General features: G+C 37.2%; 3 protein-coding genes and 1 pseudogene across 4 annotated transcripts; all 4 read right to left on the bottom strand.

Annotated features, from left to right (window-relative positions):
* Positions 1-1,159: 1,159 nt before the first annotated feature.
* LOC111467244 (zinc finger CCCH domain-containing protein 31) lies at positions 1,160-7,252 on the bottom strand. Its single transcript, XM_023112097.1, has 3 exons — positions 6,937-7,252; positions 5,102-5,159; positions 1,160-2,167 (listed from the first exon to the last, which is right to left on the bottom strand). The coding sequence occupies exons 1-3, from the start codon at positions 7,007-7,009 to the stop codon at positions 1,402-1,404; spliced, it is 897 nt and encodes a 298-aa protein (XP_022967865.1). The 5' UTR covers positions 7,010-7,252; the 3' UTR covers positions 1,160-1,401.
* Positions 7,253-8,466: 1,214 nt separating this feature from the next.
* On the bottom strand, positions 8,467-9,841 carry LOC111467260 (annotated as a pseudogene).
* On the bottom strand, positions 9,727-10,474 carry LOC111467283 (transcription termination factor MTEF18, mitochondrial-like). Its single transcript, XM_023112140.1, has 3 exons — positions 10,196-10,474; positions 9,849-10,153; positions 9,727-9,810 (listed from the first exon to the last, which is right to left on the bottom strand). Exons 1-3 carry the CDS (start codon positions 10,439-10,441, stop codon positions 9,786-9,788), a joined length of 576 nt encoding a protein of 191 aa, XP_022967908.1. The 5' UTR covers positions 10,442-10,474; the 3' UTR covers positions 9,727-9,785.
* A 1,661-nt stretch (positions 10,475-12,135) lies between these two features.
* LOC111467194 (pentatricopeptide repeat-containing protein At2g13420, mitochondrial-like) lies at positions 12,136-14,225 on the bottom strand. Of its 2 annotated transcripts, none has more exons than XM_023112011.1 (2): positions 12,677-14,225; positions 12,136-12,575 (listed from the first exon to the last, which is right to left on the bottom strand). In XM_023112011.1, exon 1 carries the CDS (start codon positions 14,210-14,212, stop codon positions 12,689-12,691), a length of 1,524 nt encoding a protein of 507 aa, XP_022967779.1. In that variant the 5' UTR covers positions 14,213-14,225; the 3' UTR covers positions 12,136-12,575; positions 12,677-12,688. The 2 variants fall into 2 exon arrangements, with proteins under 2 accessions (XP_022967779.1, XP_022967780.1); XM_023112012.1 differs by having other exon boundaries at positions 12,136-12,557; positions 12,680-14,225.
* Positions 14,226-14,523: the final 298 nt, after the last annotated feature.

The following is a 14,523-nucleotide window of genomic DNA, read 5'->3' as shown; positions in this document are numbered from 1 at the left end:
TGTTAGTTCTAAGCTAACATTATACCCAATGTCATCATATATGTCCAAAGACAAATTTTAGAGGACGTGTTATACTTACCATTGTTTCAGTATAAAATGATAGTTTAAAACTTGTATAAATCGATAATTTGAATCCAAAACTTGTATAAAATTGATTTGTACATAATTCTCGGTATATGTTATTACTAACTCAACTCAATCCAACCAAATATTTCAGGAAAATGACAATTTCAAAACATTCCATCATTAATATAATGTATAATTGAATATAATTCTCAGACAACTATACAATTCTAAGTATTGAAAATAGAGTTGGATGGCAATACAATCAAGTAGCATTTTGCTTGAACTTACAAATTAGAGAGAGATGAATATAGTTGGATGGCAATACAATATTGGGCACATAGATAGGTGCATTTTCTACTAGGGGTGAAACATCTTTGAATTCTCCTCTTATAGACATTTACAATTGAATTTATTTTTCTCTCTTTTTTAACTTTTTTCGGGTTGAAATTCACATCAAAACTAATTTTTATTATTTTGATTACAAATTAAGGGGAGGTATTCGTTTAAAAAATTAGATTTTCACGAACTTTGCTCTCTTCCAATTCGATATTTGGAAGTGACTATAGTCCTAATGAGGAACTGCGGTTGACATGGGAGTAAAAATGGAAATGAGGGTAGGAATATTCATATGATCAAAGAATCCGACCAACCTGAACTACCTAACTCAACCCAACTGGGTTTTTTTATGGTTTGAATTGAGTTAGATTTTTGAAAAATCGAAAATTTGGGTAATTTGGTCCAATCAACCTAACAAACGTGAAAATAGGGTTACAACCTACTTTTAAGATTACTATAAAGTACTAATACATTTTAAGATTATTATAAAGTACTAATACATTTTAACCGGTAAATGTTTAATATTTGATTTTATGAAGTTTTAATAATTAATGTAACAAAACTATAAATAAGTTATATTAATCCTACCCAACTAAAAAGTAGAAGGTTGAATTAGACACTCTATTTGAGTGGCTCGAGTCACAAACCCAACCAACTCAAAATTTCGATTTAATCCTTAAGGAGAAGATCTTTACAAAAAAAAATATCAAAGTCCGTGTTTAGCTATGTGCTGTTCTACGATTGAAAGGGACAAACATTTAACCAAATTATGTAAATTATGAAAACATCTGATGCAATGGACATTAAAGAAAATGATTTAACTTAATTATCTTCTAATCAACAAATATTAAGACACTCATAAAGCTACAACATAACAAGAACAAGAACCGCCAACCCTCCTCAACTTCAACTTCAATATCGCACTCGTGTCGTCGATGACACGCTTTAAAGCAAAAACTCCCTTATAACAATAAAAGCTCGACAAAATCGGGAACTTGATCATACTCCAGACTTACGTAACTCAGCAGCTCCGTGCGCAAAATGGCATCTCTCACCAAAAGTACAAGAACCTTTTGCAAAATTATCACATAGCTTTGTTTTATAGTTGCTACCTGAAGGAGCAGGGCCTCCTCCTCCCATCGCACCATGGGCTTTGCCGGGTCCTGACATTGAAACTGTGATAATGAGCTCCCTCACCATTGCACTTGCTTCGTTGATTTGCTCAAAAGTGCCCTCCAGTTCTATGTTCCTGAGATTTGGGTCTGATTCATTGTCCCTGATGGAGAGTTTGGCACCCGTTTGGCGACAAATCTGCTTCGAGTTAATCCCACCCTTCCCAATGATCGCTCCGGCGAGGGATGCATCTATACTAATCTTCGCAGTAGCTGAAGCGCCAAAGCTTGCAGCAGGACCTGGTGGTGGCAGGTCCATTCGCCCACCCATACGACCAACCATATGTCCTCCTCCCATACCACGGGGATTATCGTGAGATGGAGGGGTAGGCCTCCCGAGTTCCCACTCTCCATGGGCAAAGTTACATTTATCACCGAACTTGCAGCCTTCAGCGCTGTTGAACTTGTTACACATGCGAGTTTTGATTTGGGACGGAGCAGAGGACCCGCCATTGGAGACAGGAGGGGCAGCCATATTTCTGGATGGTTGAGAACCAACAGGAGCAAGATTCATCATTTGAGCAACAGCATTATAACCACCAGGAACGTAATGCAAAAAGTGGCAGCTTTCACCAAATGGGCAACCAGCAGTGCTGAAATCCAAAAAGATGAACACAACACTATTAGATCAACCAAACCTCCGAACCAGAATCCCTCGGAAATTCATAAATCTAAAGATTAGTATTCACTCGGAGAAATCAAACTCCAGCATACAAATAGGAGCAATCAATCTCCGCAAGAACCGCATGCATATCTTTTGAATAAAGTAATATCATGTTTTCCTCTTTCTAAATGTTCAAACTCCTCCAGAAGTTGTATGTTATTGAGAAATAGCATAAAAATTTTCTGAGATATTTCAGGAAGTTTTGAAAAATGGCTCCCTTCAGTATAGAAAGAAACTTTAGAACGAAACAAATAAAACAAAGATCTACTCTACTGGAAAAAGAAACTATAAACAGCCTTTTTGTAAAATGCAGCCCCACTAGAAACGAAGTTGCAAATAGAAAGAATACTCGAGCTTCTTCACAAAGACCTTTTTTGTCTTTTGCAATTAACTTGGCAACCTTTAGCAGTTTTTCTCCCCTTTGGGGTGACAAGTACCAAATCTGTCAACCAACCTCCCATCAAGCCCCAACTCCTTGTTAGTGCTAAAAGATCCCATCCTTTTTTTTCTATCGGAACAGTTTACTCCCTCACCGTGCTACCAAAATAATTTTTATTTTATTATAAGATCAAAATTATTTTTAAGAATTAGCTTAGAAATGAAAGTAAAAAACCCACCACCACCAACGTTTGAAACTTAAAAGCACAGTTAATTCTTTTCATTTTTGGAAACAAGACTTCATCTTTTAGAAACAGCTTCCAATCAGTCCCAACATTAGACTACATATTACTTTAGAAACTGTTTTCTAAATCAATAGTATAAAACTATTTTCTGTTCTTTTTCATTTCTAGTTTCTACCGTTTTTTATTCTGATGAAAATTTATCCTGCCAAACAGGTTATCCATATTAAAAAAAAAAAAAATTATACTTGGTAACAGAAAACTATTTTTAAACGTTCAACCTAGTATCTTAAGTAGGACCCCGTGTATCAAGTATAAGGTTAGCAAGCGTTTAAAAAAGCATATCAAGTAACCAAATCAAATTGCCACACCTCAAAGAGAAGCTTAAGCAAATCAAATAACTCAAACTAAATCTTCACATCTTGATAAAAGATTAAACACAATGCAATCAGGAGAGTGAATAGGAAGCTCTTATGGCTGATTATTGCCCTACAAGAAAATCTATTTCAGACATGAGTTGAAATCTTGGGAGAAAGATATGAAAACTTAACACTTTTCACGAGATAAGCAGACAATAAATCTATTGGTAAGTGGTCTAATCCATTCAAGAAATTCAAAACTATAGGCACTTAGTAGATCGTCACAAACAATTAGAAAATCAATTGTTACTGGGACAAGAAAAAATAGAGGCCTGTGTCCTTTTAAAAAGAATAAAGATGCACACTTACAATGATTTATGGCGACGAAAAAAAAGAGATTGAAAGACATGAATTGCCAACAAATACAAAGATAAGGAAAATCCATCAGCATGATCCATTAATACTAGAAAACTCACAGCTGATAACAAACAACTCAAACATCGATGGAATACAAAGTGGCAAATTGGAACACAGATCACAAAATACTTTTAAGCCTCAATCCCTCCACCCATACTTTCTACCCATATTTCTACAAGCCATCAATATACTGAAGAATATTAAATAGAGGTACTAAAAATTGAAGCAAATGGCATGCTCTAGTTGAATTAGCTGCTAGAAGGAAAAACGATGCAAAGGCAACTGTAATAACTTTTCTTTTTTCTTTTTTCTTTTTTTTTTTTTTTTTTTTTTTTTTTTTTTTTTGAAATAAAAATCAAATTACACCTCCAAATTTTAGAGTTGTATCAATTAAATCCTCAAACTAATAATTATATCAATGAAAATCTAAACTTTCAAGTGAATCAATTTAGACCCTTCATTAGGATTCTATTTTAAGACCTTTAATGCATAATTCTCACACATGTATATGACATTAATAGAGAGAAATCAAATGGATAGTAGCAACTCTCACTATTTATGAGTGGTTCCATCTTTTCTTCTTCCTCTATTTTTCTTTACTTATTAAGAAAGAATTCTGTGATACGTTTTCCTACTATTTTAGCAGACTTTTGGAAGAAGAATTATATTTACCCAACTATGAGTTGATTTGAAATGAAATTAAGTTAAAATTGTTATAACTCACTAATATAGGGTCTACATTGATTCACTTATGAAAGTTTAGGATTCAAATTTATACAATTATTGCTCTGGAGTTTTATTTGATACAAGCCTCGAAGTATAGGGGTACAAAATTGATTTTTTCCTCTATTCTTCTTTTATTAAAAAACAATTTTTGCTTAAAGGTTAGATGCTGACCATATTTCTCTCTACTCTCTCTCTTTTTTTTTTTGACTGGGGCATTTCTATTACTAAGTGGAGAGATTCACAAGGAAAAGGAAGGTAAGTCATCTCTATTCAGATAAGAGATGTGTAGACAAAAAAAATTAGGGCTCAAAACCTCATTACAAAGATAAATGATGGACGCAAGCTAGTAAAATAGAACTGGATCAAAAGGGAATAATAATCGACCAAAATTAAAAATAAAAAAAAGAACAGATCAAACTAATTTGTAACCAATGAGAATGAGATTGTATCCCACGTGCAGTGCAAAATATAAATGAAACAGAGAGAGAGAGCCTGTGTTTTGTAGTAACTGAGAAAAATTTTAACTTACTATAATTCATTAATAGGTTTAGTTTTAAAATTTTATTGACTTGGTTGAAGGCTTAGAGTAATAATTTATACCTGTATTCCCAGTTTTTAGAGGCGCAATTACTCAGCTTTATCTTGTAATTCATGATCAATTAAATTCTTACAACAAGTTTAGATGATTAGGGAGAGATAATATGCAGCTTAAATACTTATTTAGGTAGGTAAGATATGAACCTGAAAAACTTGGTGCATGGCTTCGATTTGCCCCCTACAGTTGATAAGGACTCCAGTTCTGTTGCAAAACATTAATTATTCTTTCTCAGTTACAGTTTGTTAAGATTTTTACTCTAATACTTTAATACATCTTCACACTTAAATTATTTAGGCAACTAAAACAATTACTAAATAATTTGTAGCTTTCTGTTACTGTAGGGTAACAATCTAAATATATGATTGGTAACTTCAACTGTTTCAGTTGAATTGTGGGGTTACCTAGGTTTATATATACAATAAGGCCCAACACCAAAACAAAGTTTTTTTTTTTAACAAACAAAAAAAAAACCACCTAGATCCAAATTTTGTCAATGGTAGATGAAGCATTTTAACCCTCCACTCCAAGCTTAATGACTGACCTAAGGATAAAATAAAATTATTCCGAGAACAATTTTTTTTTTTCTTGATCCAAAGAGTACCTTTTCCATAAATAAATATGATGCAAACAATTGTTTCCCTCACTCATCGCTCAAAGAAAAAATATTGCAGCAAATGAACAAGATATTCAGGAATTGTTCTTAAAGTCATAATTTTTTAAATAGATCTTTTCCATATTCAACCCATATTCCCTTCAAAGTGTATACAACTCAAATATGCTGGAAGGCTGAGGAGCTAGTCACCTAATGACAGGGTAACTAGCGACTTTGATGGATGGTGACCAGTACTTCTGAGTTACAACAATCCTAGAGCTTTAAAAACCAAGGGTTTTTCCATAATATAAGACTCGAAAGTTGTAATCAAGAATAAAGAATAAAAAACTCGATGCTTAAACCTGTGCGGGGGTAGGGGCGGATGTAGCCAAGTGGATCAAGGCAGAACATTAAATAAAACAAAAGGAGGGATCAAACTGATTGGAATTTTTTTACGACAATTTCAAGTTCATAATAAATGGAAAAAAATTGGATTCAAATCTGCATTGCCAATTCTAGATTCTAGTCCAAGGAGAATAGTTGAAATAAGAGGCACTCAACTAGAGATATTCTTTCCCAATTCTTTGCTTTTCATCAACATTCTCAACATACTACTGGATGAAGCAATAATGACCGACTCTGAGGTGTTAAAAGTGGAGAGAGACCAAACCATGGTCTGTTGAGAATGTTGATGAAAAACACAGAAGTGATGGAAAACAAGAAAAGGGCAGGCTCCACGCTCCACCATACTTGTAATTCGATTATTGAACCCTACGCACACTTTGCTGAAGGATGACAATGGAGACAAACCCTCACATGGTCCCACATCTCACCACTAACAGGCACAATTTTAAAAGTCGTCCAATTACTAACCCTCCTATTACGCCACTAGTTATATCTAACCCCTCTCATAACCTACAAACAACAACCGTCTTCAATTACTTAAAGCAGATGCACTTACTAAAGGAGTATGCCAGTTATCCCTAATTGAAGAAGTATAGTAAAATGACATTGGATCAAACGCATATATACGGGTAGATCACGGAGCTCGAACACGTGGCGCCACTAACTAAAAAATCCGTAGAAACAAATAAAAGAAGAACCAGTGAGACAGTAAAAGCGAAAAGTTCCAACTTCAGAAAAGAAACGAATAACAAACAGAGGCCAAAAAAACCATCCTCCCCCAACAACGAACAAAGCAAAGCACTAGCTAAGCACATAAATGTTCTCTCCTCCCAGATATAAGCAACCAGATAAAGCTCAAACTAGTGGTACAAACGAACGAGACAAAGCATCGAACTACCACTCCAACAAACAGAACAACGAACACAATCCCAAAAACAGAAAATAAAACAAAACAAAAAACAAAAAACAAAAAAAACGAACCTTGCTTATGCTTCTTAAAGGAACCATTAGAATTGAAGGCAGCTTCAGGCCTCCCTCGCTTGCGCATATCCATTGTAAGGAAGTACAGATCGAGATCGAGAAAGTAAATCGAGAAAGAAAGCAAGCAGTGGAACAAGAGTTGCAGAGATCAGAGAGAACGCAAGAATAATTGGAGGAAGAAGAAGAAGAAGAAGAAGAAAACCCTAAGTGTGGAGTCGGAGAGTTATGGCGGGGAAGGAAATCGAGGTTTCTTAAAAGCTATGGAGAAAATTAGAGAGATGGGGAATTAGCGGAGAAGGGTGGAGCCAGGAAGATATTAATAATTAAATAATTAAATAAAATCAAAATAATTGGGGGCGGATTTTGAAATTAATGTTTCAAATTGGCTCATTCTTCCCGTTGGGTTCCGCGCGCTATTACCTTACGAAAAAAGAAAACAAAAGGCGCACGTGACATGCACGTGTCACGTTGACGTCATCGAAAAGGTTGAATCCCTCTCTTTTTCCCGACCGCCAATTTTTCATTTTTTTTATTAAAATAAATTATAAAAAAATTAATGTTGGGCGAGCTAACTTCTAATTCAAATACGACTCCCCTATAGTACGACGGCCCGATGGATAGTCCGTTGAAAATTCATTTCACACCAAATTTGGTGGGCTTTCATCTTTCATATCGACGGATTTAACTCCCGACCTGCATGCCGAAACTCATAGAAATCCCGACTTTTGATGTTATGGCTCGAGACCCTATCCGGCCCTCCTCAAATATTGAGTAGTAATCAAATAAGAACTTAGAACACAAATATACACGTATGCACTCATTTGTTGAGAACGAAATAATGGAAATAAAAGAGTTTAGACGAGAGAACCAAAGAAGAGAGACACGTAAAAGTACTAAACTTCGCACCTCACTCGAGGAGAAATTATTGGATAATAGTTTTACAAAGTTAGAAGCATGAAATAAAAAACTACCAAAAGTATTTGAATTTTGTAGCCCCCGAACCATCTTGACCTCAGCTAACCCCAAAAAGCCTCTCAGTCAGTCCCTTGAATTTTTAAGAAAATACGAAGAGCTAACCAAAGACTTGGTTGTTGATAGACTGAGATATATATAAATGCTTTGCTACAACAGCACATAAGATGTAACGGCCCAAACCCACCGCTAGCAAATATTGTCTTCTTTGAGTTTTTCCTTTCGGGCTTCCCCTCAAGGTTTTAAAACGCGTCTACTATGGAGAGGTCTAGCCCTACTCCGACCAGTGCCTTGTACCATCCAGTGACTGACCAAACACCGAGCGAGGTGCCAGCGAGGACACTGGACCATCAAGGGAGTGGATGGTGAGATCCCACATCAAAGAGGGGAACGAAGTATTGCTTATAAGAGCGTGAAAACCTCTCCCTAGCAGACACGTTTTAAGAACCTTGAGGGAAAGCCCAAAAGAGAAAACCTAAAGAGGACAATATCTGTTAGCGGTGGGATTTGACTGTTACGTAAGATATACCTCACCTCATCAGGATTTCATATGCAGTGAGTAAAGAATATGTAAAAGGAACCTCGAATGGCCAGTACTGAACAAAACAATGTTGTGTTACACTCCCCCAAGAGGACCATCGAAACCTGCAAATAAGGAAGACAAGTTTCACAGGAACTGCAAGCAACAAACTATTTAGTATGTCTACTTTGTGAAAATGATGCAGTATTTCGAAGTTCGACTATCATTTCCCGAAAAATCGAACTTTTTCACTGATCTTTACAGCAGATTAGCCCTCAAATCCATGAATTATTGAAAAAAATGTAGTATAACAGCACGAGTATAGTCTAACGAGCACGAGTATAGTCTAACGAGCACGAGATGTAAAAGAATTCAAACCTATTTCTCTCTTTAAATTCTGCCAAACTTCCATGGCCCCGGGATGATGATTCACATACCGTCTTAGAAATGTATTTTCCGAACACGGAACGATGGTGCTCAACGCCAATGCAGGGTCGGCTGCTCCTTGTTCCTTGAGCCAACTATACATAGAGAACCTAAGAGTGACCCTCTGAGCTGTATAGGAAAGATATGAAGGGAAATTATTTACAAGAAAATCTATCATCAATGCCAGCTTCAACAACACAATCGAACCGCTCTTGGAGCTCTGCTCCCTTCCCTCGAAACACCTTGAGTGCTTCTTTCATCTTACTCGAGTTTTCCTTCAGTCCTAATTTCAACAAGAATCGAGTTTTCTGTTGCCTTGATCTCATTGCCTCTCCAGTATCTGGTAGCGGTGTAACTCTTGTCCCGCGCTTCCAGTTCTTCAATTCCTCTGGATTCTCTAAGATAAATCGACAAAGCTGTTTCTTCCCAACATTCAAGTTAACGAGCAAACGGTTCGTCTTTTTCAGAGTAAACGATCCCAATAGCAAGGGATGAGACTGGAAAAGGTATTGTATCTCCTGCATACCCATGTCGATTTCATTGAAAAACAAAAGGCATAGCCTTATATTCGAAACAAACTTACCAACTCGGATTCGAGGGAATTGCACGAACACAGAACATATCTGGATCAATGAGTATCCCATTTTCAGTAACAACCCAATTAAGGAAAGGGACTTACCTCCTGAATCCTCAAATAGAAAATCTGGATGTTGGCTGATTAAATCAGCCAATTTTTCATTACTGCAACCCATCTGTTCAAACCAAACGAACAGCCTAAGAATTTGTTTCCAGTTATAGGAGTTACCATCCTTCAGTCGTTCTTCAACCCAGCTTGATTCAAATCCAATGTTCTTCAATTTATCTAATACCTTGACAAACCCCTCATTAGCACCACCAACCAATAGATAAGGGCTACAAACAACAAATTTAACTACACTAGCTTAGCTGAGACCAAGTTCTTCATACACTTTCAAAGTCGAGACCAAAACGAAATATCTGAGTCGCCTCCTTGTAGATCTTCCCTATCTTATTTCGTTCAATTCCATAGCTACACAACACATTATAGTTCTCTAGCAATAAACTATCATCACTCGAGAACATCAAATCACAGGGAAGAAACGCATTATACTCTGCAGGTTGCAGGCCTGCATTCTCAAAGAAAGGCTCGAATTCATTAATCGGATGATAGAGCAAGAATCGAGTAATTGATCGCCCAGTATCGCTCTCATGTTCAACTCTTCCTAGAAGCTTTTCAAGAAAGATCGGTGAATTTCTACTCATATTCTCAGCATCCATAAACTGAATCCCTCTAGTAGAATGCAAATATTCCAACAACGCAGCCTGAGCCTCCTTTCTAGTGGCCCGAGAAATCCGATTACCGTTTCTGCTACCCCTAGTCGAAATTCCCCCGGAATTTCCACATTCTCCCGTCTGGGGAGGCTTTTTAGTTCGATAAAATCTAGGGTTCGAGGCAACAGGGGAAGATCCAATTATCCAATACATGAAACGAAATGAGTTGAAATTGTTATCAGCAATAATCGAAGAAGAAACAACGGAAATTTTTGTAAGTTTTTGCAAGTAGGACATGACAGAATGCACAATGTACGCAGTTCAAGCTCATTACATACATCAAAAATGAAATTTCAAAAGGCACCTCTTGAGAAGATTAAGAACTTCAGCTTTTTGAGATTCGAAAGTCCGACAGTTTCAGTGAAGATCGAAGTAGAAAAAAGAGAGAAGTGGCTGCTGGAATTTGTTTTGCAAATGATTCGCCGTCGAGAATTTGTAGATTGAGAATACGAGAAGTACACTGGTGGTGCCATATGAATTTTCGGGCTTTCAAATCCTTCGCCAAATTGCTACTTTGGAAGTTCGAATCATTTAAATTTTGAAGCAGACTACGATAAGCAGATGGAGCGATGAAGAACAGTTGTTCATCAGGGTTGTTGAAAAATGGTCCAAATTTAAATATAAACTAGGTCATCTCATCTCATCTCCATAGAAGAAACGTTTTAAAACCATGAAGCGGCAATAAGTAACGAACCAAAACCGACAATATATGCTAGAGATAGACTTAAGCTGTTACAAATGGTATCAGAATAAAACACCGAACGGTATGCCAACGAGGACGCTGAGCCCACATCAATTTGAAAGTAGAACGAAACGAGTGTGAAAACCTCTCCCTAATAGATGCATTATAAAACCGTGAGGCTGGACCAAAGAAGAACAATATCTGCTAGCAGTAAACTTTGACTGTTACAAATGGTATTCGAGCTAGATACCAAACGGTATATCAACAAAGATACTAGCTCCCAAAGAGGGTGAACATTTTGAAACTCCGAAGTCTAAGAACTAATTTAGTGGTAAAAGTGTAATATTTTGAAATTAAAAGAATACCCGAAAACTAAACTCAAAACTTAAAAGATTATTTTTTTTCCTATTAAGTTTATTTCTAATATATGTGCTGTAACAGTCAAACTTAGATTAAATTTATATCCAAATTATGATCCAATGTGACAAAAAAATGTCGTAGACATAGAGCTCGAGAGCGGTAGAAATCAAGCCACACTAAGTAAAAGTAATATAATAGTTGACGTCATTTCTCCATAGGATATGGACTATGAACTCGTAACTGAAGAGACTATTTTTCGAAGTTCATGGACGGTAAATGTTTTTTTCCTAATTTTTTGATGATCCAAGATAACCATTTAAATCTTTTTCGGTTAAAAAATAGAATGACAAATTGAATTTGTACGAGTAGTAAATTATAGAAAAAAATATCATTTTGGTTCTTAAGTTTCGAGTCTAGTTTCTAGTTGATCCCTAAATTTAATAAACGTTACACATTTACTGTACGAACAAATACCTTATAAACCCACACGACAAGACTTGATCCAATTAGCTTTGAATAGAGTGAATTCGTTCGCTCCAAAGCTTGAAATCCTTCACAAATTTAATGATCAATCAAGCTTGGACGATGCGATGCACAAGACATACTACATAGAATATCCAAATGATTGCAACTCTTTGAAATTCAATCTAAAAACCTTGTTGAACAAGAAAACCTTTAGATCTAAATATCTAAGAACTCCAAAACGAACAAAAAAACCACACCGAGTGAAAGTAAGATTCAAGTTACCTTGGTAATCGAATACCTCAAAACAAGTATACTTGTTTGAGATTTGAATCACTCCACAAGCAAGATTAATCAAGTCAAGCTTGAATGATTCTAAACATTCAACCTAGACTACATAGAATTGTAAAGAAATTGAACCGTTAGCTAAAGAAAGCACAAATGCTCTTTTTACTACTTTTTCCAAGCCTACTTAGCCTCAAAATAAAACCATTCACCTTCCATGAGGAGACATTCTAAGAGTTGTAGACTTCATACTTTACGACCATAATTAGCCATTATATAAATGCAAGCTTAAAATACATAACGGAAATATCATAACTCTAGATTACCATTCACCCAAAATTTGTAACTATCCAAGAACAAATAGAGCTTGATTCTTCTTTATTTAATGTGGCATGAATTGCAACCTGCGTTTGCCTTATGATAATTTGAAGAGCATATTTTCTCACAACTTACTTGAAGTTCATATTGCATGATCGAGATATCTTGGTTCATATCACTCTCGTTCCTCGTCCCTCGTCCCTCGTAAAGCTCTTGATACTCGTTGATGTGGAGATTTTGTCATTCTTTGGTTGACCCACATGGCTGACCCACATGGCAATAATGCACATTTAGTTAGTATATCTTAAGATATGCATGAAGTAACCAAGGATTATAACAAAAAGTAGGGTGTAATTGTGGATTACCACACATGATTGTCATCTCCTGTAAGGCTTAATGTGATAGTTTTTGAACTCAGAGCCATAGGTTATAGACTCTTCTTCCAGTTTCTTCTTCAATCTCCTCCAAGTTCTCAACATATCAGACTGTATCAACCCTCTGTAAAGCATCTCAAAGGTCACCTTCTGGGGAAGAAACCCCCTTTCAATCATCTCAACAAAAAATTGACAGGCCTCTCTCCATCTCTGCTTCTCGCACAACCCGTGGATCATCGTCGTATACGAATCCAAATCCGGCCCTATCCCGCTCTCCTTCATATCATTCCACACCTCTTTCAGAGTCTCCTTCTTGTCAAGATTTAGAAACAAGCCCAGTAATATGTTATAGGTATGCAAACTAGGAGCAGCACATAGACAATCCTCTCTCATCTTCTTGTACAATCTCAAAGCACCAGCCCCATCCTTTCTACCTCTGTACTCTTTGAAGAAACAATTATAAGTTGCAGGGGATGGAGAGATTCCATTTCTCACCATTTCTCCTACCAAGTTTTCAGCCTCCTCGAGTCTCCCACAAGAGCAGAGGCATTTGATCACCGAAGTATAAGTCGCCACGGTGGGGGAGATGCCAAGCTCTTTCATCTGCTTCAGTTTATCAAAGGATAGCTCCGGCTTGTGGGCACGGCTATACACATGAAGCACAATAGAGAAACTGGTCACATCAGGATCAATCCCTCTCTGGCGCATTTCATCGAACACCTTCTCTGCAGTCCTAATCGTCTGCTCAAACCTCCCCTCCGGATGCAAACTCGCCCTCCTGCAAACCCCATTCAACAAAACATTATAAGTAACCACATTCGGTTCAATCCCACGCCCGATCATATCCTTCAAAAACCTCTCCCCCATCTCAAATCGTCCAATCTTACACCACCCATATATCAAAACCGTATAAATCTTGACATCAACACCAAACTCCGCCTTCCTCTTGTTAAAAACCTCCGCCGCAACTTTCACATAGCCATACTTACAAAGGGTATCCAGTAAATAGCAAAATTCATCGGTTCGTACCTTGTTTCCTGTAAGCCCCTCGATGTCATCAAAAGCTCGAACGGCCTGGCGAGTGAGACCAGCAGAAATCAAGCGGCGAATCAGCAAGAGAAAAGTGTCGGTACCCTTGTGATCCATTTGAAGGATGAGATGCCATGCGGCGTCGAACTGGCGAACTTTGGCGAGGATGTCGATGAGTATGTTGTAGGAGGAAGTGGAGAGGGGGTTGAAGGGGAGGGATTTGGCGTAGTGGAAGAGGGAGAGGGCGATTTTGGAGTGGTGGGTGAGGCGGAGGAGGGTTTGATCGAGGAGGTGGGAGGAGAAGGAGATTGAGTGGAGCTGTAGTGAGGATTCCATGGCGTGGAAGGGGTTGTGGTGGTGGACGAGGACTTGGGAAACCAAATCGGCATCTCTTGAGGCTTCGATTTGAGGAAGAAGAGAAGAGAGAGAGCGGAGGGAGGAAATGGTTGAAGAGAGAGGGAATTTGAGCTTACAGCCATGGAGATTTCTATACGCCATTGAATTCAATTGAATCCTTACTCAGCTTTAAACGGGAATGAGATATATATATATATATTGAGACATAGTATAAAGTTTATTAATATTTCTTTTAAATTAATTTAGCTTATTTTAAATATATTTAATATTTATTTCATGCAGAATCAAGTGCACCATGCCACAATCGCACTTTTGATAGCAGCGGACTATTGTGCGTTAGTCATTTTCCAGCAACAAGTGGGTTAAGCCAATTTGTTCTTGCGTCGCCTACGACCAAGCAACGTATACTCGAACCTCTAGCCCTAATTCAAGAGGAAAGTTTTAGAAACCGG

The sequence above is a fragment of the Cucurbita maxima genome, unplaced genomic scaffold (genome assembly GCF_002738345.1).
Source record: "Cucurbita maxima cultivar Rimu unplaced genomic scaffold, Cmax_1.0 Cma_Scf00033, whole genome shotgun sequence".
NCBI classification, from domain to species: Eukaryota; Viridiplantae; Streptophyta; class Magnoliopsida; order Cucurbitales; family Cucurbitaceae; genus Cucurbita; species Cucurbita maxima.
The sequence above is the reverse complement of the archived record's forward strand: the minus strand, read 5'-3'. Positions and strand labels throughout refer to the sequence as shown.